Below are 25,060 nucleotides of genomic sequence, written 5' to 3'. Positions count from 1 at the left end.
GGGGGGTTAGATGTGAATGTGAAGGTCCTAAGGTCCACCCAGCACCCCCCAGGCCCCCAGCCCTGAGGCGTGCTGTCCCCTGGGAGTTCTGGCCCTGGAGCACTCCTGGCCTCGGGTGGAGCACTCCTGGCCTCGGGGCTGACGGCCAGTCTGAAAGAAGTCTTTGTGTGCTTCTGTGGCGGGAGCCTGTGGACTGAGCCCTGGGAGTGTGGACCCCGACCACACCGCCAGCATCTGGCCTGGGGGCTTAGGATGTGTCCCCCTCACGCAGGCCCTTGAGGCAGACCGGGGTCTGGATCCAGCCCGCGGGCCTCGGTCTCCAGTCTGTGAAACCGGGCCACTGGGACCTTCACTGGGTGAGGCCTCTGGATTGCTCCCAGCGGTGGGAAGTCAGCTGCCTTCCCGTCCTGAGGGGGAGGGAGCAGTGGAGAGGATTTGGGGTTTGGCAGGCGGCTGGTGCAGTGCCTTCCGAGGGTGCTTCGAGCATCTGTGGTTTTTGCCTATTGACGGTGATGAGTTTCCAGTGCGCAGGGTCTGTGCGTCGCTCGTGGAGGGCGAGGGGTCTGTCCCTCATGAGCTGAGAGCCTGTGGGGTCTCCCGAGCACTGTCGGCTCTCCGCAGGGGCGGGACAGAGTGACAGAGTGGTCTGGCAGGGTGCACAGCCTGGCTCTCCCCACCCCCTGCCCAGAATCAGCTTGCACTGCTGACCGGCTGCCAGCCTCTGCGTGCCTGCCTCCTGTACGCCTTTCTCTGTGCTTCTCTACAGAACTTCCCGGCTGCCTCCTGCCCCAGGGCCTTTGTGTGTGCCACGCCCACCTCTGTGAACTCTTCTAGGGCTCGTCCCCTGACCAGCTCCTCATTTCTCAGATCTCAGCCTACTGTCACCCACCAGGGACATCTTCTCTGACAACCATTTAGTTGGCCCCTGTACCCTGTCACTCACGTCCCCTCATAGCAGAGAGGTTACGGGCATAGGCTCTGGGCTCCTGTCCCCGCCCTGCCCCATGCTGGCTGGCTGCGTGACTGTGGGTGCCTGTCCTAACCTCTCTCTGGCTCTGTGTCCCCGTCTGTGAAGTGGGGATGACGGTGCTCACCCATAAGATTAATGCAGCAGGTACTTATTTCGTGGCTACTGGGTGCCCAGCACGAACACCACAGACGATGCCCCCCACCCCCATCCTCGGGCAGCGCTGCCCTGAGGGGCGTCGTAAGCACGAAGCGGGTTAGTGACTGGAAAAGCACTCAGCAGTTGTCCGCTGTTAGGACCGCATCTGGTAACTGCTGTCATGCGTGAAGTCACTTGTTCCCACGTCCATTTGTGTATCGTTACTGTTCCCCAGAACCCCGTCCGCTTCTGGAGCCCCGTCTGCGGGGAGGGCTCTCCCGGGTCTCCCCTGTCCCCAGAAGCGCCTGGCACAGTGAGTGCTCATTCTGGGTGTGTCAGGGGGATGGACAGGCTGTCCCAGGGCCGGGGGCGGGGGGAGGCCCAGGAGCGTCCCCCTGGGGAAGACACAGGGGCCGGGGGGGGGATCTCCGCGGCCACCCACCGCCCCTCCCGGAGCAAGCCGGGCACCAGCTCATTTCCCTCCAAGGGGCAGAGCGAGGCAGGCGGAGACTGATGCCAGACCGCGGCTCTGCCACTGGCTTCACGTGCGACCGAGGCCCAGTTTCCTCACTGTGAGCGGAGGTGGTGGCCGCACGCTGCCCCGACCCGGGTGCCGAGCGAAGGTACAGAGGGTGGGCAGGGAGCCAGCACCTCCCGGGCACAGCCGGGCTCTGCTGGACTTACCGTTGGTTATCTGGGCCCTGGGGGGACTCTAAAGCCACTGCCTGCCAGCCTCCACGTCCCCTGAGCCACGGCACCGTGGCCGAGGTCTCACTGGCTGCGCTCTGCCGCGGCCCCTCTGCAGCCTTTGAGCCTCGGTTTACTCATCTGTACAGAGGGGCTCATGCTCTCCGTGCCCCCCGACAAGGCTGGGGGGGGGATCCAGTCACAGACGGACCGTGCGGGGGGAAGGGCCCACGGGTCAGCCACCCACCACTGTGGTCCCCGGCACATGGTGGCCCCGCCAGGCTCCAGGGGGTAGTGTGAGCCCTGGTCATCGCAGTCTTTAGGCCCCCACTTGCCCCCTATAAGTGAGGACAACAGCGGCCACGCCGTGGGACCGTGGAGAGGACTACCTGAGACCCTGCACACAGTGAGTGCTGCTTGTCTGCCAGCCTGGTGCAGCACAGCACCGTCCCTCCGTCCGTCCCTCCGCCCGTCAGTCCCCCCCGTGGGGCTGTGGCTGCAGGTTCCCACCTGCCGGGGGCCCTCACCTGCTGGGGCCACTCTGGGGCCAGGGCTGTGCCTCCCCGGGAATCCAAGAGTTGGGAGGGGAGTGGGACCTGTTATCCCAGTAAACGGAGGCATGTGGTATCGCCCGTGACAAGCGCACGGGGAAAGATAAAAAGCGGAGAGGCCTGGAGCCGCTCTAGAGCCCGGAAGCACCATGTCCCGCTAGTGCCTTGCACGGGGCACCGCGGCTCCGGCCTCAGTTTCCCTGCAGGCGTTAATGGCCCAGTTCAGGGATCCCCGGGGGGAGGAAAGGCACATCTCCTTGGCTGTTGGGGACTCTCCGCGGCGGGACGGCGGCTGGGCTGCGAGGTTGGGACGTCCCTGCTCTTCCCCTCTCCTCCCCACGGCCTTCTGGAAGGTTCACCTCCGCTGCTGCAGCCTGGTTGCCCTGGAGACGCGGTCGCCTGACGACGGCGCGGGATGGGCGCGCAGGGAGGGGCGGCCCGGGCTCCGTCTGTAGTGATGGGGAGGGGGTGCGGGGGGAAGCGCGCACCCCCTGCCAGGACACCCCCCCCCTCCCCCGCCCTCGGGCCGGTTCTCAGCTCCCACTTCAGAAGGTAGTGCTGCCGGGGGCGGGGCTGGCCGTTTGGCTGTTTGGGACTTTGCCTGTTTTCCCGGAGGTGGAGATGAGCTGGCCGGTGGAGGGGGGGCGCTGTGGTCCTGGCGCCTCCCCAGGGGGATGGGGCCTTCCGGTTCCAGGCACTTCCACCCGCCGGCCCCCCTCGCTCCCCGTGGCCACCGAGAGCTCCCCGCTGCCCGCATCCACCCCCCCCCCCCACAACGGATGGCAGGGGCCATGGGGAGGGGACAGCTGGGGCCTTGAGAGGGGGCTGCCTCATGATGCGAAGGTCAGGGGGAGGGGTCCACACTGGGGGGGGTGGGAAGTCAGATTGAGGGTACAGACCCCCACCCCCAGCCCACACCTGCGAGGGAGGGGGCCTTGGCCCTGTTCCTCTGGCCTGGCCACTGACAGGGTCTCGAGCTGCAGTGTTCCCAGGGCCCAGGCTGGTAGGGGCGGCCAGCGCCTGCACTCAGCTGCCCTCGTGGTTCTGCAAGTTAGCACAGGCGGCCCCTCAGACCTGAGGCTAAAAGCTGCTTTCCAGCGTTGGCAAACATTCCAAAACCACCTGAAGGGCTCTTGAGGCCTCGGAAGCCTGGAAACGCATGTGGTCTCCTGGCCAGGCTCCCTGGGGCAGGGCAGTGCCCCTCGGGGAAGCTCGGTGCCTGTGGGGGTGGGGCACAGCTCAGTGCACACACCCAGCTGTTATCCCAGCCCCCCCGGGCCAGACAGCTGGGGAAGGGGGTTCTTCTCCCAGAGTGCCCCATCCCCCACCCGCTTGGGTGGGCCCTTCCCTGGTGAGGAGGGGGGTTGCCGGCACCCTCATCTGGCATCCTGGACATCTGAGGAAACTCCAGAGGGCTTCCTAGAGGAGGCAGCCTCGTGGTGCTGAGCAAGGGGGCTGCTGCAGCCCTGAGGCCCTGGGGTTCCGTAGCTCAGGCCTAGAGTCTTAACAGAGGGCTCTGAAATGCACGTGTGTGTTTTCGGACGTTCGGAAAGAGAACGGCAGAGTCAAAACTTTCAATAGTCTTTGAATCTTTTCCCGAAAACGTGTGTAGCCACGAATACAGGTGTTTAGTGCCTGAGGCTGTCTCGGGTCGCTCCAGTGCCGGGACAGGGACCAGGCACGGGACATGCTCAGCCCGCTGGTGGCCCAGCTGATGAGCTTCAGTGTGTTTGCAGTGATGTGAAGGGGGGTCCTCCCAGAGGAAGGGGGTGCTCGGTGACAGCAAACGTCTTAACCCTGAGGACGGCACAGCCCAGGATGGGGAGGTGGCCCTGTCCCAGCCAGTGCCACCTCCTTTGAGCACAGGGTGTCACTCCCAGGCCCCCGGGGAGAAGGGGCCGTCTAATGAGGCGCGTCCACTTGGGAAGGTGTCTTGATTGCTGTTCATCAAGGACCGAGTCGCTCCTGGTGCTACTCAGCCATGTCCAACCACATCAGAGGGGCCCCAGTTTTGCACACACTCTTGCGGGCCTCCAGTTAGGACCAGGGGCTCTGGGCCAGTAAGGGTTTGGGGGGGAGGAAGGAACAGAGAAACCTTGGGAAAGACCCTGTGTTTCCTGGAAAGGGAGGAATCTAGCTGGTTCTCTGCAGGTGTATGCAAATTGTATGCAAATCATCAAGGTGGCAGCTTCTGGTCAATTGAAGCCCCTGGGAACTCCAGGAGGGTGAACCCCCTTCCACTGAGCTAGGCCCCCCCTCTGAGCAGGGAGCCTCCTGGCCAGGGCTACAAACTCAGACGCTTCCGAGGGGCCTGCAGTAGCATAAACGAATCGAGAGGGTTTTTTAAACATCTACCAAAACACAAACAAGCCTGTAAGCGGGTATCTTGGAGCCACAGGCCTGGGAAGGGCAGGGCTCAGGAATCCCGGACCTTGCCTTCCACCCGCCGCTGGGTTCCCCCGTCCCCCTGCCTGGTGAGTCCCCCCAGTGTCCACATGGCCCAGGCGCTATCGTGGGATTGTCACACAGCCCAGGAAGTGGGCATGAGCACCAGTTGGCTGTTCAAGACACTGAACCCCAAGGGGGGACTCCCCCCGAACAAGGGCAGCAGCGCCTCCCTGTCTCCTAGGGCCCCGCACGGATGGTAGAGGTGACTGGGGCTTGAGACGGGGCTGTACTTGTGTCCGTGCTGAAGGGTCGCCTTGCTTCCTGCCTCCTGCTTGGCTCAGGGAACCCCGACCAGGGCGCTTTCGGGCAGAGCCGTCCCCTGACGGTGCCACGGCGTGCTTCATCCAACACCTGTGTCAGGTGCTGACGGGGCATTTTCCACACTCTGACTCATTTTGTGCTCACATTCCCAGGCGGGGAATCAGCCCAGAGGGCTTGAGTGCAAATGCACAGCAAGTGGCCTCAGAGTCTGGGCTCTTACATGCTGTGAATGTGCAGCTCGTGACCAGAGTCCTAACACCGGAGCCTGAGGCTATGCTCTTCTCAGTGTGGGTTTCAGACCTTAGGTCTTCGACTCTTGCCTCCCAAGGGCCTGAATTTGGTCCATGCCACATGTAGTAACCTTTGTAGAATTTCACTTTCTTAAGTGTCCCCTGGGCATCTCCTGGCTCAAGAGAAGTGAGGTGGGGCAGGCTGCTGTGAGCAGTCGTACAGGTTGTGCACTGCTCAAGCTCACCCCTTCTAAGAGGCATCATGTTTATTCAGGCGCTTCTCCGGCATCGGCCCGTAAAGTAACTTAAAGAAGGAACACGAGGTGCCTTGTGGGCTAATGGGGGGCTGGGGCCAGGGTGGTGTTGATCAGGGCTGGGAGAGGCCTGCCCCTCACCTCAAGGGCCCATAGCTCTTCTTGTGGGGCTGAGCCCTCCCCCCCACCCACTCCGCCGCTCACCCTGCTCTCTCCTCTCAGGAGTGGCTGAGCAGATTTGGCTACCTGCCCCCAGCCGACCCCACAACAGGCCAGCTGCAGACACAGGAGGAGGTGTCCAAGGCCATCGCCGCCATGCAGCGGTTCGGGGGCCTGGAGACCACCGGCATCCTAGGTCAGTCCTCTAGGGGCACGGGGGATGGGCGCTCCGGGAGCCTGGTTTCCCCTAACTCCCCCGCTCCGGGGGCCCTCTGTGGGGGTGTGGTTAGGGACGGGTCCCCGCTGTCTCTGGGGGCAGGACCAAGGATTCTTGCCACGTGGGACCCTGTCAGCACGCCCCGCCCCTGAATGTGGGCACAGTGATGGGCGCGTGTGTGTCCATTGCACCCAGACCCACCTCCCCCACTACGCGGTCTGCACTTAAGCCCACCCTCGGTCCCCACTGAATCTTGTCCCCTGGAAGCGGCGGATCTGTGCTGCCGAAACCGCCAGCTTTCCACGGGAAACCAGAAACCTGGGGTGTTTATGTGAGCGCCCTGCTTTTCACGCGTTGGGGGCACATTCCGGTTTTGTGGAGGCCCTCCTGGGGGCTGACGGATCACAGCTGTCCCCGGGCCTCTGCAGAGGTGGACACGCCCGTGTCACCACAGAGCTGGTCAGGTGTGGGTCCCGGGATACCAGACGCAGATCGGGGCCGAGCCGTGCCCGCCTGGCCAGGGCCCCGCCAGTGGCCGACCTGACCGGTCCAGGCCCTGTCGTAGTTCACACGTGCTCCGAGCGACCCCTGTCCTCGTCCTGCAGTCCTGCACGCACGCCTGGCAGTGAGGCCCCGCCCCCACCCGACCCGGTCCCCGGGGAGCAGAGCGTGGGGCCTGAGCCCGGTGCCACCTCTAGGGGACCTGACCCCACCCTCCCCCGCAGACGAGGCCACCCTGGCGCTGATGAAAACCCCTCGGTGTTCCCTCCCCGACCTCCCAGCTGCGGCCCCGACCCGAAGGAGGCGCCAGGCTCCGGCTCCCACCACGTGGAACCGGAGGAGCCTGTCATGGAGGTGGGCGGGGGGCGGGGGGCGGGGGGTGGGGAGGGGGGCGGCCCTGCCCGGACCGTCCTGGTCCCCTTTCCTGGGGGCCCGCCCAAACCAGCGCCCACGGCCGGGCCCAGCAAGACGGGGGGTCGGTCCTCAGCGCTGGAGGCCCGGAGTCGGAGGTCCGAGGGTCAAGGGGCCGCCGCTTCTGAGGCTCAGCGGCGGGGAGGGGAGGGGAGAACCCGCCCCCAGCCTCTCGGCTCCAGGGCTGCTGCTGTGGTCCCAGCCTCCCCTCCCCCCACGCGGCCACCGCCCCGCCTGCCTGTGTGGCCTTGTCTCAACCTTTACCTTAACATCGTCTGCAAAACCCTGTTTCCAGATACGGTCCCCGGCGGGCTGGGTAACCCTGGGGAGGGGGCGCCGGCCGGCCAGACCCCAGGCTCTGACCCCGCCCGCCCTAGGGTCCGCACGTTCCCGCGGGACTCGCCCCTGGGCCGGGACACCGTGCGCGCCCTCATGCACTACGCCCTCAAAGTCTGGAGCGACATCACACCCCTCAACTTCCACGAGGTGGCAGGCAGTGCCGCGGACATCCAGATCGACTTCTCCAAGGCCGACCACAACGACGCCTACCCCTTCGACGGCCCGGGTGGCGCGGTGGCCCACGCCTTCCTCCCCGGCGACCAGCTCTCCGCGGGGGACGCCCATTTCGATGACGATGAGTCCTGGGCCTTCCGCTCCCCAGGTGCGTGGGGCTGAGGCCACAGGTCCCGGGGGCCCCCCTCCCACTCGGGCCTCAGGGACCAGCAGTGACACCCCCCCCCCCCCCCCCCGCCGGGGCCTCGGCACTAACTGCATGGAACCGGCCCGTCGAGGACCCGGGCCTCCAGCGTGACGGGAACGCCGGTCACCTCACGCCCCCTCCCCGCGGGTGCCCGGCCTGCGCACGCGAGCCAGCCCCCTCCGGTCATCCTGGCCGTCCCTCCCCTGACCCCCCGGCTCCCTGTGTTCCCAGACACCCACGATATGGACCTGTTCGCAGTGGCCGTCCATGAGTTTGGCCACGCCATTGGGCTGAGCCACGTGGCGGCCACGAGCTCCATCATGCAGCCGTACTACCAGGGCCCCGTGGGCGACCCTCTACACTACAGGCTCCCCTACGAGGACAGGGTGCGCGTCTGGCAGCTGTACGGTGAGTCCGCCCCCCAGAGCCGGGCCCGGGTCACCCTGGGGACGGAGCCAGAAACGTGGGGCTCCCCGGCCCCAGGACCCCACGGGATGGCTCTTTCTGTCCTGCTCGTCTCCCTGAGCTCAGCGTCCAGGCCTCGCGTGGCCCGAGCGGCTCCCTGACGTGTGTGGGACGAACAAACGGGTGGTCTTTCGCGGGGGGCCCCGGGCTGCAGGCGCCCTGCAGGCCTTTGAACAGGGCCTCAGAACAGGGCAGGATCCCCGTCCGGCCCCCGGGTAGCTTCAGCTTGTGGCAACTGGCACGGACTTGCCCCCGGCCCGTGCAAAGTACATACGTGCACTGAGGCGTCCAGTCTTTATGGCCCGGGAGGTCGGACCTGCTGTCCCTACTTAGAGATGGGAAGGCTGAGGCCGGGGGGCACCCTGGCGGCCGACAGAGCCAGGACTGAACCCAGAGCTCGGGGACCTGCTGTGCTGGGGACGCATCAGGCACTTGCATAGAAGGAGGCCCCATCAGGGAGCAGGCGTGGGCCTGGGGTGCAGGTAGTGGTGACATCCCCGTGGTTCCCATGTCCCTGCCCCGACCCCCGGGTGCCCCCCATGACCCCCGGGTGCCCCCTATACCCAAGTCTGCCCCTCATGACCCCAGTCTTCCCCCCCATGACCCCCAGATGCCCCCCACGACCCCCAGGTGCCCCCCACGACCCCCAGGTGCCCGCCACAACCCCAGGGTACCAGCATACTTTCCACCTCTCCTAACCCCCCTCCCCTGCTGTTGTGAGCGCCCCGGTGTCCACCAGGCTCTGACATGGGCACTTTCCTACTAGAGTAAAACCTACCATGTTAACCCCTTTGACGAGTACAGGCCGGTGGCATTGGCCACGTTCGCAGGGTTGTGTATCTGCCCCTTCTGCATGGTTCCACAACACTTGTCACCACCCCCCACCAAAGGAGACCCCACGGCCATCAGCGGTCACCCCCCCACACTGCCTGGCAGCCACTGACCTCCCTTCTGTCCACGTCCACGGCTGTGCCCTTTCTGGACGGTTCGTGCAACTGGGACCACACGCCGTGGGCCCTCTTGTGCCCAGCTGCTCTCACCGAGCGCCCTGTCCACGCCCCAGGTCCACGCTTCCTTTCTCTTTATGACCAAAGATTCTGTTTGTCCCCTCGTGGGTGGACATGTGCATTGTTTCCACCTCTGGCTACTGTGCACATTCAGACGAGTTTTGGTTTGCACGCCTGTCCTTGGTTCTCTGGGGTCTGCACCCGGGAGGAGGTCTGGGGTGGGGGGCAACACTCATTGAGCCCCTGGAGGTTAAGGAGGGGTCGCGGGGACCCCTGTGTCTCCCCCTCGGGCTGTGATGCTGTGGCTCTGGTGCACGTGCAGGGCCCACAGCTCCGCGTCGGGGGTCCCGGGAAGGGAGGGGGGCCCTGCCGGGTTCAGCGCAGCCTCCTGTCCCCACAGGCGTGCGGGAGTCCGTGTCCCCCACGGCACAGCCGGACACCCCAGAGCCCGAGGAGCCTCCCCTCCCGCCAGAGCCCCCCAACAACCGGTCCGGCACCCCGTAAGCCGTGGGCCCCTGCCCTACACGCTGTGGCCAGCACCTCCCCCAGCCATGGCTCAGGGGCCTGGACTCCCGGTGCTCCCGGGGCTAAGCCCTGAGCCACCCTGCCTTCCTTACACTCCTCCGGACGGCGGAAGGACACCCGCCCGCCCTTTGTCCCCGACCTGCGCCCCGTGCGCGAGAACGTCTGTCTGTCCAGATGCTCCTGATGTCCGCTCGCTCCGTGCTCTGTGTCGGCCACTCTGGATGGCGCAAAAGGGATTCGGGCTTTGATTTTTATTACTTGGCGTATAGTTGACAAACCAGAATGCAACTGTCTCTGAGCCTGCAGCAAATGACGGGGGTGGGGCGGGGTCTCCTTAAGGGAGGTCCTTCTGGGGCTTGTGAAGCCCTACTCCCCCAGAGTGGCTCAGGAACGGAGGCTCCCCCCAGCCCCCCCAGCCCCCACCCTCCCCTCCCCTCCCCCTGTTCACTGCCCCAGCCCCCTCCTCCAGCCCTCCCCCTGCTCTCTGCCCCCAGACCCAGGAAGGACGTGCCTCTCCGCTGCAGCACTGACTTTGACGCGGTGGCCCAGATCCGCGGCGAGGCCTTTTTCTTCAAAGGTAACCCCCACCCGGTCCAGTGAGTGGCTACCGGATGGAAGGGCAGCTCCGGGCCCCAGACCTGCCCCCTGCAGTCCCACCCCCTCTCCGTGCCCCCAGGCAGGTACTTCTGGCGGCTGACCCGGGACGGGCACCTGGTGTCGCTGCAGCCCGCGCAGATGCACCGCTTCTGGCGGGGCCTTCCGCTGCACCTGGACGGCGTGGACGCCGTGTTCGAGCGCACCAGCGACCACAAGATCGTCTTCTTCAAAGGTGGGCGGGCCCCGCCCGGGTGCTCCGCCTGAGTCTCTGCTGGTGGGCGCCCCCCCCCCCCCCCAGCCCGCCTCTGCCCCGGAGGCCCGGCCTGTGGTTTGCTCCAAGCACAGAGCAGGGGCCGGCCCACTCCTTTGGGCACGCCACCGATGCACGCTTACTGAGCACCTACTGTGTCCTCCGCACCGCGGTAGGCGCTGCAGGTACACGGCGGGCAAAACAGACAAAGGTCCCCGCCCTGTTCCCACAGGGCGCACACGACGACGAGCACCTGCGTGAATGAGGAAGTTAGTTTCAGTTAGGGCTGAGGGAACGTGCTCCAGCCAGAGGGAGCTGCCAGTGCAAAGGCCCCGGGGCAAGAACAGAGCGGCCAAGGGGGCGGAGGGAGGGTGAGCGAGGACAGAAGGGCAGGTCAACACCTGAGGGAAGGAACAGGACTTATCCTCGATGCATGGAGCCACGCGCAGCTCCCACGTGTCTGTCCAGGATGGCGGGTCTGTTGGGAGAGGGCGTCACTGCACCTTCCACACCCGCTCCCTGGGCTGGGGGTTGGGGGGGTGCGGTCTTGTGGGGGCGGGACGAGACGCGGGGACCTGGGCTGGCGGGTGTTGCTGTCTGTGTGGGGGCGGCGTGCCTGCACCTGTGGGTGCCTCGGGGGCTGTGAGCCTTCCCGGTCACGCCTGCTGCCCTGGACCGGGCTTCCCAGGTCCCGGGGCCCCTGCTGGCTCCAGGGCCGCTGCCCGAGGCCACAGTCCCGGGGTTGGGACCCGCTCGGTGTCATCTTCTGGGTTTGGGTTATTTTGCAACATCCGCCCACGGCTCCTGCATCGGAGTCTCGGAGTGCCGCCCCCCCCCTCGCCCCGCCCCGCCTGTGCTGGAACAGATGCGGCCTGGCGCCCCTTCCAGGGAAGCCCTCACAGCCCGCCCCCTACGCGCATCCCGTGCGGAGGGCAGGGACGCTGAGGCACGAGCTGGCACTTGTGTTTTCGGGCTTCGGTCGCAAAGTACAAATTGGGGGGTGTGAAGCAACAGGTTCGTTCTCTCGGCCGGGGGCCACATGCCCCAGATCAAGGTGCCGGGCCCCTCCCGCCCCTGCCTGTGTCTCATCGGGCTGCTCCTCTCCGTGGGCCTCGGGTCTGTGCGTCCTCTTTGTAGAAGGACACCAGTCAGCGGATGCGCCCTCCCCCGCCCCCCCACTCCCACATGACTTCCTCTTAACTAATCTCGCGGCAAAGACCCTGTTTCTAAACAAGTCAGATTCTGAGGTTCAGGCGGATGTGAATTTGGGGGAGCATTGCTCAACCTGCAGCAGCTCTGAACAAAATTGGGGCGACCGTACCTCTTTGAGGAGGCAAGAATGTTCTGCGTGTTTTTTGAGCTCGTTCACGTCACCTGCCAGCCCCTGGTCCAGGTGGGGCACCTGTCAGTCACCGCTGCCTCCGGTGGGTGTGGTCCCCCCAGAGTCCCCATCCTCGGGCCGAGTGGCCATCGGGAGCCTGGCACACGGGAGGGCTCCCTGGAGGCGGCAGCCGTGATTTCAACGTTCACCAAAAAGCAAAACAGGAAGAACGGCGCACGTCCTAGCCGATCTGTTACATTCGGGAGCCACCCGCACCTGACTTAGCCCCGCGGGGCACCGCCTTTCAGAGGGACCGTCCGCCAAGTAGGCGGTGTGTGTGTGTGCGTGCCCTCCCTCCTCCCTCCTCCCTCCTCCCTCCTCCCAACTCCCTCCTCTCTCTCCCGCCTACTGTGCGCGCCGGCCTCCCCTCTTCTCACGTGACAGATCTTGGAGATTCCTTCCTGTCTCTACACAGAGTCTCCTCGGTCCTCAAACCTGTGTTTTGAAAAATAACGTCCGGCTTCCAGGAAAGCTGCGAAAGCAGGACCTGAAGGCCGCGGGCTCGCCCCCTGTCAGCCTTCCGCTCTGCTCGCTTCCTCATTTCCCGCGGACGGTTTATGCCCCTGCTGGTCAAAGAGGGGGTGGCACACGCCGGAGCCTTCCCACCGCGTCTGCCCCCCCCCCCCCCACACACCCCGGGCGCGTCTGGAGCGTCCGGGCCGGCGCCCCTCGGGCACGTCACCTGGCAGCTTCTCCCCAGCAGGTTCTGGTTTTGCACGTTCAGCAGGACCGTCCCAGAGGGACGCGCTCCGAGCTGCCCTGCCCGAGGCGTCATCTGTCTGGCGCTGTGCCCTGCCCCCCCCAGGCCGCGCATCTGCGAGATTTTCTCCCCTCTAAGGTCACCGGCTCCTCGCGTCGCGGGGAGAGGTTGACCTCTCCTGCCCCTTGCTTTGTGGGCACGCCTGCGCCCTGTCTCGGCCGTCTGGGGCCCGTTGTGCGGGCTCACTTTTGCTTCACCCTGCCCCTTCTCGGGCACGTCTGCCGTTCCCGGTCTCTGGGAAAGGATTCTTAAAAAATTATGTTTACTTTTAATCATGGCAAAAACACAACATGAGAAGCTACCGTCGTGAGCACTTCTAAGCGCACAGATCGGAGGCGTTAGGCACCTTCACGCCGCGCGGAGCCACCACCACCGTCCGCCGTCAGGACTTGTCCATCTTTCCGAACGGAAGCTGCCCCCCAGCCCCCCAGCCCCTGGCGCCCACCGTCTACTTTCCGTGGATCTGGCCGGGTGCCTCAGACGCGTGCGGTCCTACAAGGCTTGTCCCTTGGGACGGCTCGTTTCCCGTAGCGTCGTGCCCTCAAGGTCCACGTGTGTGCCGTGGCAGGGGGCCGCACGTCCTTCCTTTCCAAGGCCGAATGCCATTCCATCGTCTGGATGGACCACGTCTCGCTTAGCCATCGTGCACCGTGGTCACTTGGGTGGCTCCCACGTCTTGGCTGCCGTGAACAGCACTGCTGTGAACACGGGTGCGCGAGTACCTTTGAGACCCTGCCTTCGGCTCCGTGTACCGACCCAGAAGGGGGCGAGTGGGCCCTCTGTGTTCGACTCTGAGGACCCTCCACGCTGTCTCCCACCGGCTCGCCTTCCCAGCAGCGGCGGAACAGGCCTCCCCTTCTCCACATCCTCGCCAGCACTGGGTGTTTTCGGGTCTTTTGATAGTGGCCATCCTGATGGGCATCGGATGGTGTCTCATGGGGTTTGGATTCGTGTTTCCCTAATTAGTGAGGTTGAGCATCTGTTCATTTGTCTGTCGGCCGTTCAAATGTCTTCCTCCGAGAAATGTCCGTTCCAACTCTTTGTCTGGCAAAAGACTTTTTATAAAAAGTTTATTTAGAGAGAGAGCATGCAGGGGAGGGGCAGGGAGAATCCCCAGCAGGCTCCACGCTGTCAGCGCAGAGCCCGACGTGGGGCTTGGACTCACAAACCTTGAGATCGTGACCTGAGCTGAAGATTTGGATGGTTAACTGACTGAGCCCCCCAGGCGCCCTTCTGGCAAAACGCTTTTAAACGTTCTCCTCCTCCCCCTCCTCTCCTCCTCCTCTTCCTCCCCCTCCTCCTCCTTTTCCTTCCCCTCCCCCTCCTCCTCTTCCTCCCCCTCCTCCTCCTCTTCCTCCCCCTCCTCCTCCTCCCCCTCCCCTCCCCCTTCTCCCTCCTCCTCCTCCCCCCTCCACCTCCTCTTCCTCCTCCTCCTCTGTCTCCTCCCTCCTCCTCCTCTTTCTCTTCCCTCGTCCCTGCTCCTCATCCTCCCCCTCCTCCCCTCCTCCTCCTTTTCCTCCTTCCTCCTCTTCCTCCCCCTCCTCCTCCTCCCCCTCTTCTCTCCCTTCTCCCTCCTCCTCCCCCTTCTCCCTCCTCCTCCCCCTTCTCCCTCCTCCTCCCCTTCTCCCTCCTCCTCCCCCTTCCTCCTCCTTTTCCTCCTCCTCCTCTGTCTCCTCCCTCCTCCTCCTCTTTCTCCTCCCTCCTCCCTCCTTGTTCTTCTCCCCCTCCTCCTCTTCCTCCCCCCTCCTCTTCCTCCCCCTCCTCCTCTTCCTCCCCCTCCTCCTCCTTTTCCTCCCCCTCCTCCTCTTCCTCCCCCTCCTCCTCCTCTTCCTCCCCCTCCTCCTCCCCCCCTCCCCTCCCCCTTCTCCCTCCTCCTCCTCCCCCCTCCACCTCCTCTTCCTCCCCCTCCTCCTCCCCCTCTTCTCTCCCTTCTCCTCCTCCTCCCCCCTTCTCCCTCCTCCTCCCCCTTCCTCCTCCTTTTCCTCCTCCTCCTCTGTCTCCTCCCTCCTCCTCCTCTTTCTCCTCCCTCCTCCCTCCTTGTTCTTCTCCCCCTCCTCCTCTTCCTCCCCCCTCCTCTTCCTCCCCCTCCTCCTCTTCCTCCCCCTCCTCCTCCTCCTCCCCCTCCTCCTCCTCCTCCTTATATCTTAAACTGTTTTGTTTTTTTTTTAATTTTTACATATGGATTTGAAGTTCTTGGTGATTTCTAAACATTTTGCTTCTGTGTGAAGTCTGACAAAGGTGCGCACGCATGCGTCCACTTACGGCCCTGACGAGTGCCCTTCCTGCCCTGCCCGTGAGGACACCCCGGCCCGCCTGTCGCAGGAGTGGGTGAGGCGCGACTGAGCAGAGCGGCCTCCCGCGGGCTGGCTGGTGACCCCATTCCCTGTCCTTATGGCGGGTGCCTGGTGAGAACCTGGCTTCTCAGGCTGCTGGCAGGTGGGCCGAGCCCGTGCCAGGCACACAATAGGTGCTCAGTAAATGCTCATGAGGACCCCGGGGTGGGGGGCGGTTGCACCGGGGGGGCCGGGCGGGGAGAGGAAGGGCTGGAGCGTCCGCCCCGCGGGGCGGGCCGAGCTCTGGCCCACGGCCCTCTCTCTCACCCCCAGGAGACAGATACTGGGTATTTAAGGACAATAACGTAGAGGAAGGATACCCGCGGCCCGTCTCAGACTTCGGCCTCCCGCCGGGCGGCGTCGACGCTGCCTTCTCCTGGGCCCACAATGACAAGACTTATTTCTTTAAGGACCAGCTGTACTGGCGCTTTGATGAGCACACACGGCGCATGGACCCCGGCCACCCCGCCCGGAGCCCCCCGTGGAGGGGCATCCCCAGCACGCTCGACGACGCCATGCGCTGGTCCGACGGTGAGCCCCGTGCAGCCTCAGGCTCCCCACCTGGGGAACGGGGGTCACAGCGGGCTCACTGGGAGGATCCCCCGGGAGCCGCTGCGCGCACGTGGGCCCCCCACCGCCATAGGCCTCCTGCTGCGTCTCACGCGCCCCTGGGCCTTTGCACCTGCCCTGCATCCTGCAGACACCGTCCAGACATCTGCACGCCCCCTCCCTCACGTGCTTCCAGCCCAAACAGCACGACCCTGCCCGGCAAAGGGTAGCATGCATCTCCCTCCTTACAGGGCCCGCTCTGGGGGGGCCAGATGCCCCCTGCTGTTCTGTTTCCAAAGCTACATCCCCAACACCTAGAACAGCCAGGCACATAGTAGGGCCTCACTTAACATCCCGTAGGGAGAGAAACCGAGAGGTCATCCTGTCTATCTCCCTGCCTTTCTGCGGCTGCCCCGAGCTTTCCCAGGCGTGGGAGGCCCCAGGGGCCTGCAGGGGCCACTGGGGCCGAGACAGACTATCCGTGGCGTAAGCCGTTCTCCCACTTCGCTGCGGCCTCGAGCGCCGCTCCCTCGTCGTCCCGCTGTCTAGCCTGAGTCGGCCCTGTGGCCTGCCCGGAGCTCACGCCCCCTCCCCCCCCCCCCAGGTGCTGCCTACTTCTTCCGTGGCAAGGAGTACTGGAAGGTGGTGGAAGGCGAGCTGGAGGCGGCACCCGGGTACCCGCGGTCCACAGCGCAGGACTGGCTGGTCTGCACAGACCCACAGGCGGACCCGGAGGGCGAGGACGGAGAGGCCGGGGCCCACGCCCGGCCAGGACAGCGCGGCCAGAGCCGCTCAGAGGACGGCTTCGAGGTCTGCTCCTGCACCTCCCCCGCCTCCCCTCCCCCGGGGGCTTCGGGCCCACTGCTGGCGGCCACGCTCCTGCTGCCCCTGATTGCGCTGTGGTCGACGGCCCCCGGCACTCTGACAGCCGCCGGCCTGTGGTGACAGAGCCGATGGGTCGCAGTGGGCCTCAGGGCAAGGACCAGCGCCCCCACCCCTGCAGCGCCCGGACCGAGAGTTCCTCAGTGGCCCCGGCCTTGCAGATCTGAACGCACTGCCGGCCCTGAGCAGCGGCCTGGCCATGCCCCTGCGGACTGGCAGGAGGCCAGCAGAGGGCGCCGCCCCCGGGCGGCTCAGCCGCAGAAGAGCAGAAAAGCAACCTACCGCCTGTCCTTCCTTTTCTGCCACGAAGTGGCCTGACTGCCATCTGTGAGTTGGGGACACTCTGTCAAGGCCGGGCTGGGGACAGGAAGCGGCCCTGCGGCGAGCAGGCAGCTGGATCGCACAGAACTCAGCTGATGAGCCAGGGGACGCAGGGCTGGGGACGGGAGGGCATTCGGTGGCCACGCTGCCCCCAGCCCCACCGGCCAGCACCACCAGCCCCGTCTGTCGTCCATACTGCTGCCCCTGGTGCTCCCGCCCACGGGGGCTTTTGTCCCCAGTCCCTGCGGGCCTGCAGCTGCCTGCACAGGGAAGCAGAGGAGTCCCCCAAGCTGGGGTCTCTTGATGCATTTCAAACAAACACGACCTTTCCCTGCTCCGTAAGCCCAGCTTCAGCTCCCTGGTGCACTGCAGGCAGGAGCCGCGGGGTGGGGGTCCTCTGGGGCCTGGAGGGGCCGTGCGGCCCTGGCCCCAGGCGCAACTGCACTTTGGAGGGGCGGGGGCTTCCAGGAAGGCCCGTGTGGCGCTCGCTCCCTCCCCTGGAGATCCCCGACACCTACCCGTCCAGCGCCCCCCGACCCTCCTGTCCCTCGGTCCTTATACCCATTTCACAGATGGGGGAGCTGAGGCCCAGCGGGGGAAATGAGCCTGCTGCCAGCAGGCGGGGCCGGGGCAGGTCTTAGGACCAAGGCTCTGGCACGTTTGCCTGGGGCTCACCGACGGAGCCCCTCCCTGCGTGCACGCACTGCTCAGAGCGGACGTGCAGAACGCGCCAGCACCCATTCTCGGTGAGGCATCCGGGATGCCAGCTGCCAAAACCAGGGAGCCTCCCAACAGGAAGTGCAAGGAGGCAGTTGGGCGCCGGTCCAGGGACGGCCCTCCCGCCCAGAGATCCAGCGACTGGGAGCTGTGCGGCCCAGCCAGGAGAGACCGCCTTTCCCACGGCCTAGCCTGCTCCCTACGCCTGTGGCCTAGCCCCCTCCCCCCGCGGCCTAGCTCCCACCCTGTGACCTAGCCTCCCCCGCCACGGCCTAGCCCCCCGCCACGGCCTACGCCCCCACCCCAGCTGCCTAGCCCTCCCTCCCCTGCATGGCCTAGCCCCCCCTGCCCCGCAGCCTAGCTGCCCCTCCCCCGCCCCGAGGCCTAGCCCCCTGCGGCCCTTTCCTGCCTAATGCAAGCCACTGTCGCCCCAGGTGTTAGGCCCTGTGCAGGGAGCGGAGGTCCCTCTGGTCTCAGGGTTCTCACTGGCCCTGAAGCCGGTGCCCGGAGGGCCTACCGGGCCTGGTTACAGCAAGTGCTTCCTACACAGCGTCACCTGGGCCTAGTGGAAATGCAGATTCCTGGCCCCGCTCCTATGATCAGATCACTGTGGGGCGGGGGGGGGGGGGGGGGAGTGTTAGCCCCCCACCCCTGTGAGACATGGCTTTCCTGGGGGCCCAGAAAGGCTGCCCGGAGTAGGAGGGGCAGAAACAAGGGGGGGAGCTGGTTGTACAGTCAGAGGGAAGAGGCAGGCCAGGGCGGGAGCAGCGGGTGTGAATGTCAGGTGGCGGGGGTGGGGGGAGCCCAGGAGGACAGGGCCGCCCACAGGGAATTCCCTCTGAGCAAAACCCCACACGCTGGCTCTAGGGAGGGGCACAGATATCTGCACGTCTCAGGAGAGCGCAGGCTCCTCCGGCCCCGCACCTGCACCCCTGCCCAACACCCAGCAGAAGAGGCAGGTGGGGAGCCCACCAGGACGCGGATGCGGGGATGTGCGGGTGCACTGCCCGCCCCCCCCACCGGGCCACATGGGGCTGCGTCCCCATCCATGTGTGTGCCAGCTGGTCCTCAGAGCTGGGAGGGGCTCTGCCGGTCCTTCCGGTGGGAACAAGCTGCCTCCTGCTCACCGAGGATGCCCCTCCAGTGGCCCCCCTTCGTGGTCCGGCAGCTCTGGGGGCACCTGCCCCAGGCCCCCCAGGTGCACAGCGGCCTGGACCCAGGTCCACGAGGCTCTCAGTGTGGGCGGTGGTCTTACTGCTGTGTTGAAGCCAAACGCTCTTTCCAAAAACTTTCCCGCCGGTTCTGCGTCCCGCGAACACAGCAGCAGCAGCAGGGGTCCCAGGAGATCCTGCCCGCACAGTCTCTGTGTTTTAGGGGAATCACCATTCGGACATCCGGAGGCTTGTGTTGAATTCTGGATTCTCAGCCAGTCTCTGTTTTTACCGCGGGCTGTGCTGGTCCTGCCTGGAGAACTGTCCCCCGCCCCAGGCGACCAGCAGCCGTGTGACAGACCCAGAGACCCCTCAGGAAAGGTCAGGGCACTGGCGGCCCAGGTGAGGACGGCTGCGCTCACGGCACATTCCAGGCCCAGGTGCCGGCTGGCGTCCCCGTGACGACCACGCGAGCATGGGCGGCAAGTTTACAAAACACACCTACAGGGGTGACTTCAGGGGCCAAGACACAGCCGCTCCGGCTCCCACCTTGCGGTGGGGGAAACTGAGGCACGGGCTTAGCTCGGGCTGTGTGGCCAGCACCGCAGGCGGGCCCGACCGCGCTGCAAAGGCTGGAGGTCTGCGGCCAGGTGCCGGCGAGACAGCGGGTCCCTGCGGTGTGCCCATGCGGGAAAGAGCGAGTCCTGGTCGCATGGGGGCCCCACCTCTGTGACCTCGCGTCCACTCTAACCACCCAGATGCCATCCCGCTGGGGGCGGGGCTTCCCACGAGGACCCCGGCGTTCGGTGCGAACACACAGGAGCGTGGGCCACAGGCCAGACTCAGACCTCAGCTGCACCTTGCCCTCTCCGCCCACTTTCCTGGGAGCAGGTTGGGGGCTTAGGGAGCTCTGGGAGGCTCGTCACCCCGAGGAGTAATCACAATGTATCGTTCTGGCCCCATTTCGCACTTTACAAATACAAACACAAACTCATTTGGATCCTCTAGATGTCGTGAAGGGAGGGGTGTGGTCACGCCTGCTTTCCAGAAGAGGAGGCTGAGGCTCAGGGCAGGGCAGTGAGTTCCGTGGGCGAGGGGCCTGGGAGCGAAACCCAGGCAGCCACGCTCTGAGAGTGAGCTCGACTCCTGTGCTCTCCCTGTGTCCCAGTGGGTGTGGATGGGGGGGGGGGCACCTGATGCTGGGCCCAAAGATGGTGAGCAGACGTTCCTCCACGGCTCTGGGGACCGAGCCAGCACCCGCACAAGTGACAGAGTCAGAACCAGGGCTGGCCGGCTCCTCCTAGCTCCCAGGGCGTCCGCAGGCCCCTGTGGGTCGCAGCCACTGGCCCCCGCCGGGAATCGGGCCCCTGCTGGCCCAGGTGGCCCTCCCTGAGCCTCCAAAGGGTGGCAGGACCCTGGTGCTTCCGGAGAAATGAGAGAAAAGCAAAGCAGACCGAACCTGGTGCCAGCTGCTCTCTCTCCGGGCAGGACACCGTGACAGGCCGCCCAAAGCTTGTGGCTTAGAGCAGCGATGCCAATCTACTTCTGTCCTGTGTCTGGTCACCGGGGTGCGGCCGAGCGGTCCTCCCCTGGTGGCTGTCGGGACTTGTGGCCAGGTGGCAGCTGGGGCTGAGGGCGAGACCTCGAGAGCCGGGGCACAGCGCACCAGTGATGAGACCTCGTCAGGGGGTCGGTGGGCTGGCTCCTGCCACGGTCTCGGGCCACTGAGCCAAGGGAGGGGACAGACCCACCTCTCCTGGGCAATCGAGTGCCGTCTGCATTCCGAGGAAACCACCGTGCCCACCTTGGAAGATCTGACCGGCCATTCAGCTCCAGCATCACGGGGGAAAAACCAGGGCCCCGAGCTTCCCCAAGGCTGTCCCTCCCGGCAGAGGACAGGCCACTTTCCACGTACTCAGGCGACGCCTCATCACCTTTTCTCACAAACCTCCCACCCAGTCCGTGCGCGGTCCCGGCTCCACCTTCCAGACACACCCGGATGTGCACCTCTGCCCTGCCTGGAATGTTCCAGCAGCCCTGACTGGTCCCCTGCACTGCACTAACCCCGGCCTGTGTTCCCCACGTGGCAGACACGGGGGCCTGTGGAACGCCCACCAGACCGGGCCCCTGCCCTGACCCCCGAATCTTCACGGTGGCCCTGCCCTCACTGTCCCCTTCCCTCCCCGGGCCGCTCCGTCCAGCCTCACCCCAGACCACCAGGCCTGCTCCCGCCTCGCACACCTCCTGCGTGCAAAACTCCGTGTCTGACGTCACCCGTGCGGCAACACCACTCTGAGCGCCCCCTCCCTGGTCCGTTTATATATTTATAAATTCCCCCTGTGTCTGGCCAGCTGTCTTTCCTCCTACTAGACCACAACGATTCGGCCTGTCTCTTCCGTGCTGTGGCCCCACACCTACAACAGTACCTGGCTTACCCGATGTTTGTCGAGTGAATGTACAAGTGACAGATGCCGACTCAGCCACATGCAGGGGTCCCTCCTCCCGCCCGGCCAGGCCATGGCTTCGATTTAATGAATTGATCGTTCGATCTGTTGTCCAGGGAGGGGAAGCAGGCGTCAGGGACGCTGGGGGGCCCTGGCGTCATGGTTTTAAGCCTCTGTGGGTGGATTGCGGCCGGGAGAGGCCAGCACCCTGTGGTCAGGGGGTGCAGCAGGAGGGGCCAGCCGACAAGGGGAGGGTAACACAGCGGCTTTTGGGAGCAGCACAAGAGGGAGCAGGGAGAGGGCAGAGCTCGAGGAGCGAACGGCCCCCCAGAAGGTGCCCTGCTGACAGGCTTTCCTTGGGGCCTCGATGCACTGAGAAGTGAAGGGATGATAAGGAGGCAATATGACTGCTCTCCCTGCCTCAGAGACCGAGCAGCCACAGAACGGGGGGGGGGGGGGGGGCACGGGCAAGGACACTGGCAGGTCCCTGCGATGGTCCACGCAGTGCACGGATTTATCGTGAGGCTTGCTTCTCGGGCACCGGCACCTCTGTGCACATCTGCACGTCCCGGGCTGGTGTCGTGCGGGGACGCTGGGTGCCCTGCAAAGGGGACAGGGTGCTGACCGGGTGCCAGAACCAGGCACCGGGCGCATCCCAGGAGGAGCAGAGCCCCCAGGGGTCTGCACGGGCAGCCAAGGCTGAGAGCTGACACACGGATGTCCGTGTGTCCTGGGATCTGCCGCCCCTCATCACCGCCCGGGAGGTGGCCGGGGTTCCGTCACCCAGGACGGCCCGGGGAGCTCCAGGCCGCGGCAGCTTGGACCCTGATGCAATCCCAGCTGCCCGGCTCAGGCTGGACTCTGCTCTTCCCGCGGATCCGGCCCCAAAGGCCAGCCTCCAGCTGCCCCTCCCCCACCTGCCACTCCGCCTCTGGGCCTTCCCCTCCCACCTCTCAAACAGTCAGGGGCTGGGAGCCGGTGGCTTTTGCTTCTGCTCCCTCTAAGTCTTAGCCCTGGGCCGCTCACCTGACCCGGTCCTGAGCCACCCGTTCCCGTTCCCGCAGGTCCCCCGTGCACTTGCTCCCTCCAGGTGTCTGGGCTCAGAGACACACGACAGCAGGTGTTTCGTGTCTGCTGCTGCCACGTGATGTGTCTTTCCAGGTGCTGCAGAGAGAGTCAGAGTCCGTTCCTTGTTCCTCGTGGGGCTGTGCCACGTTTTGTTTCTCTGTTCATCCGTGGACGGACAGCGATGTTGGGGGGAGGGGGGTCCCTCCTTTTGGCCACGGAGAGCGAGCGGCCGTGGACGTGAACATTCTGCACACATTCTCGCTGAGACCCCAGTTTCCCTCCCCTGGGGGTTCGTGCGCGGGGGTGTTTCCTCACCCACTCCGTGAGCCCCCTCCCCGTCCCCTCCCCACCTGCTGCCCCGGTGGCTGTGCCTGGGGTGGGGGGGTGGGGTCCCCGGTGTGGCCCCCAGGCTGGAGCAGAGGAGTCGCACCCCCACCCCCGTCCTGGACGCATCGGCACCAGGTGCTCAAAAGCGCAAATGTGCCTAAAGTGGCTTCTGCAGTCCCCGTGCTCCTCCTGGTCCTACACAGGCCCCTGCCGAGCTCCTGAGGCAGTGGGTCTGAGACCCCGGGCCTGCAGGCCTGCCTTGGTCCAGGGAGGAGCAGGGAGGAGGAGATGGGCCCTGTCCCGGGTCAGTCCAGGGCTGTCCGGGTGTGGACTCGGCAGCGGGGCTGGGCCGGGGCTGGACGGGGGCTCGGCCGCCACCCCCGTGAAAGCCACGTCTCCCGCAGGTTGATCTGGACCACGTGCCAAAGTTAGCACTTGCCAGCGGGGGAACCAGAGAGGAGATGCAAAGGGGCTTTCGGCGGGGGCAGGGTGGAGCACGCGCTCGGGGTTTGGAAAGCAGGGCATCCGCTAAGCAGTTCTCTGGGCCAGACTCCGGTGTTGTCTCGCGCAGCCCTGCACTCGGTCCGCAGGGTGAAACCGGGCTGAGGGACGACCCAGGACCGTCCTCCCCAGGTGCCACGGTCAGAACAACCCGAGCACACGGACCCACGGACACGGTGAGCAGCCCGGCAAGGAGGACCTCCCGCACAGCACAGGGGCCAGTCACCTCCAACACACCCCAAACAGGGGCTTCGATGTCCAGCCTCCTCTTCCAAATGCACGTCAAGGGGCCATTGTGAGTGGCCTGTGGGCTTCCACTCTGGGCAGGACAGAAGGACAAGGAGAGGGGAGGACAGACATGAGAAGGACCGGACTTCCATCCTTGCCCTCCCCTCCCCGAGTTGGAGACGTCTGGCAGCCCAGGGCCCCTTCAGCTTTCCTCTCCTACCCGCCTGGTGCCGAGCAAAGGTCCTGAGGCCTCAAGAAGTGTTGGCCGCGTGCGTCCGGCAGACACACCTCCGCACGTCCATTCACCGCGCAGCTGTTTGCCTAGCACCCACTCCATTCCAGGCGTGTTCCAGGCGATCTCCTCCATCGTGGCCTGGCGGGCCGGGACACAGTAGACGCGTCACAGAAGAGGAGACAGGAGGTGCCCGGCTGACGAGCCGCCATGGGAGGCGGCAGACACGGGGCTCGTCCACACCACGTGCCATGAGGAGAGCGCGCGGAAGGCCACATGTGCTCTCGTTACAAGACGGTCAAAACAGGGAAAACCATGACTCACAGAGCTATAAAAACGAAGAGGTGTTAAAGATTTTGCTCAAGGAGGAAACCAGGCAGATGTTAGAAAGTTGAGAAGAAAATTAAAAGGCACTCTTGGGGGCGCCCGGGGGGCTCAGTCGGTTGAGCGTCTGACTCTTGATTTGGGCTGAGGTTACCATCCCAGGGTTGTGGGTTCGAGCCCCGAGTCGGGCTCTTTGCTGGGGTCGCGGAGGCTGCTTGGGATTCTCTCTCCCTCTCTCTCTGCCCCTCCCCTGCTGCCGTTCCCTTTCTCTCTCCCTCTCTCAAAATAAATAAACTTAGAAAAAACACTGAAATGGATAAGTACATGGAGGAAAATCTGGGTTTTTCCGTGGGGGTGGAGGGGGGAGATCAGCGGGACACGGTGGATAAGAACGGATTTGCGTGACTGTCCACCACGTACAATTTACAGGCTTGTAGGTGGCGCGGGAGCCCCACACGGAGCACTTCCGTCGGGGCCTCCGGCCGTGCGCCCTGAAGCTCGGATGCCAGTTTTCCGAAGTTCAGAAACAAGCAATACAGCCACATACACACGCACGCGTAGACACACACACACAGGTGCACATTACACACACGCGAGCGTTGCTTTGCGGCAGCCAGCGAGTGACACGACTTCGTGGGTGCATCTGACAGACGTGATGCTCTCTGGAAGGCGCCAGGCACAGTGGGCTCCGTACGACCCACTTTTCCAAAGCCCAAGAGCAGGTAACCCTCACCTACACAGAAAGAGGCCATGATAGTTCTCTGGCAGGGAGGGATGAGGGCACCCAAGAGCTTCTGGGGTCCGGGAAAACCCTGCGTCTTGCAGAGAGCACTGGTTACACTGAACACGTCTGTGAAATTATCCTTAGGATCATTGCACTGGGGCGCCTAGGGGGCTCCGTTGGTTAAAGCATCCGACTTCAGCCCAGGTCATGATCTCATGGTCTGTGAGTTCCAGTCCTGCGTCGGGCTCTGTGCTGACAGCTCGGAGCCTGGAGCCCGCTTCGGATTCTGTGTCTCCCCCTCTCTTTGCCCCTCCTGCACTCACGCTGTGTGTGTCTCTCTCTCTTTCAAAAGTAAATAAACATTAAAAAAAATAAAAAAGTAAAAAGATGAGCGCACTAACTGCGGATCAGTGACACCTGAATTAAGAGTTAAAGCAAAGGAACGATAAACACAAAATTGAGGCACTGACCACCTCCGAGGGGCTGAGAGAACTGGCGGGGTCAGCAGCGGCTTTGAGGTCGTCCATGATCTCACAATGCCTCTTTCTATGTGCTACCGACATTATTTTATATGTATCGAATCCTAATGAGAAGGTGTTTAAAGCAAACATATAGGAATGTACAAGAAGTACTCTTTAATCTCTCACACGTAGTGTTTCTCTTCCCTCCGTGGTGAAAACTTACAGCCTTTAGAAAAAGTCTAATGCACAGCCACATGCACAGCACCTAGATTTAAAAAGAAAATTTTAA

General features: G+C 64.7%; 1 protein-coding gene and 1 long non-coding RNA gene across 6 annotated transcripts in view; one reads left to right on the top strand and one right to left on the bottom strand.

Annotated features, from left to right (window-relative positions):
* The window catches only part of MMP17 (matrix metallopeptidase 17), a 20,350-nt gene extending 3,409 nt beyond the window's left edge, over positions 1-16,941 (top strand). The window contains exons 1-10 of one of the 3 annotated variants that reach the window (XM_053205928.1): positions 1,549-2,198; positions 5,759-5,891; positions 6,638-6,767; positions 7,202-7,485; positions 7,756-7,932; positions 9,397-9,496; positions 10,016-10,098; positions 10,198-10,350; positions 15,116-15,373; positions 15,996-16,941. In XM_053205928.1, coding sequence (XP_053061903.1) covers positions 5,852-5,891; positions 6,638-6,767; positions 7,202-7,485; positions 7,756-7,932; positions 9,397-9,496; positions 10,016-10,098; positions 10,198-10,350; positions 15,116-15,373; positions 15,996-16,336 — 1,566 coding nt within the window. In that variant the 5' untranslated portion in view covers positions 1,549-2,198; positions 5,759-5,851 and the 3' untranslated portion in view covers positions 16,337-16,941. Of the gene's footprint in view, positions 1-1,548; positions 2,199-2,872; positions 2,896-5,758; positions 5,892-6,637; positions 6,768-7,201; positions 7,486-7,755; positions 7,933-9,396; positions 9,497-10,015; positions 10,099-10,197; positions 10,351-15,115; positions 15,374-15,995 lie in introns of those variants that run through there. The other 2 variants (XM_053205930.1, XM_053205927.1) reach the window with 2 other exon arrangements.
* Positions 12,384-25,060, bottom strand: LOC106979522 (uncharacterized). 3 transcript variants are annotated; one of them, XR_008291610.1, is made up of 5 exons: positions 24,179-24,683; positions 23,251-23,590; positions 21,933-23,121; positions 20,898-21,507; positions 12,384-13,564 (listed from the first exon to the last, which is right to left on the bottom strand). It is a non-coding gene; the product is annotated as an uncharacterized LOC106979522 (long non-coding RNA). The 3 variants fall into 3 exon arrangements; XR_008291609.1 differs by having other exon boundaries at positions 21,933-23,590; positions 24,179-25,060; XR_008291611.1 differs by lacking the exon at positions 20,898-21,507 and having other exon boundaries at positions 21,933-23,590; positions 24,179-25,060.

This window comes from Acinonyx jubatus, chromosome D3 (assembly GCF_027475565.1).
Source record: "Acinonyx jubatus isolate Ajub_Pintada_27869175 chromosome D3, VMU_Ajub_asm_v1.0, whole genome shotgun sequence".
Classification (NCBI taxonomy): domain Eukaryota; kingdom Metazoa; phylum Chordata; class Mammalia; order Carnivora; family Felidae; genus Acinonyx; species Acinonyx jubatus.
This window is presented reverse-complemented; position numbering and strand designations above follow the sequence as displayed.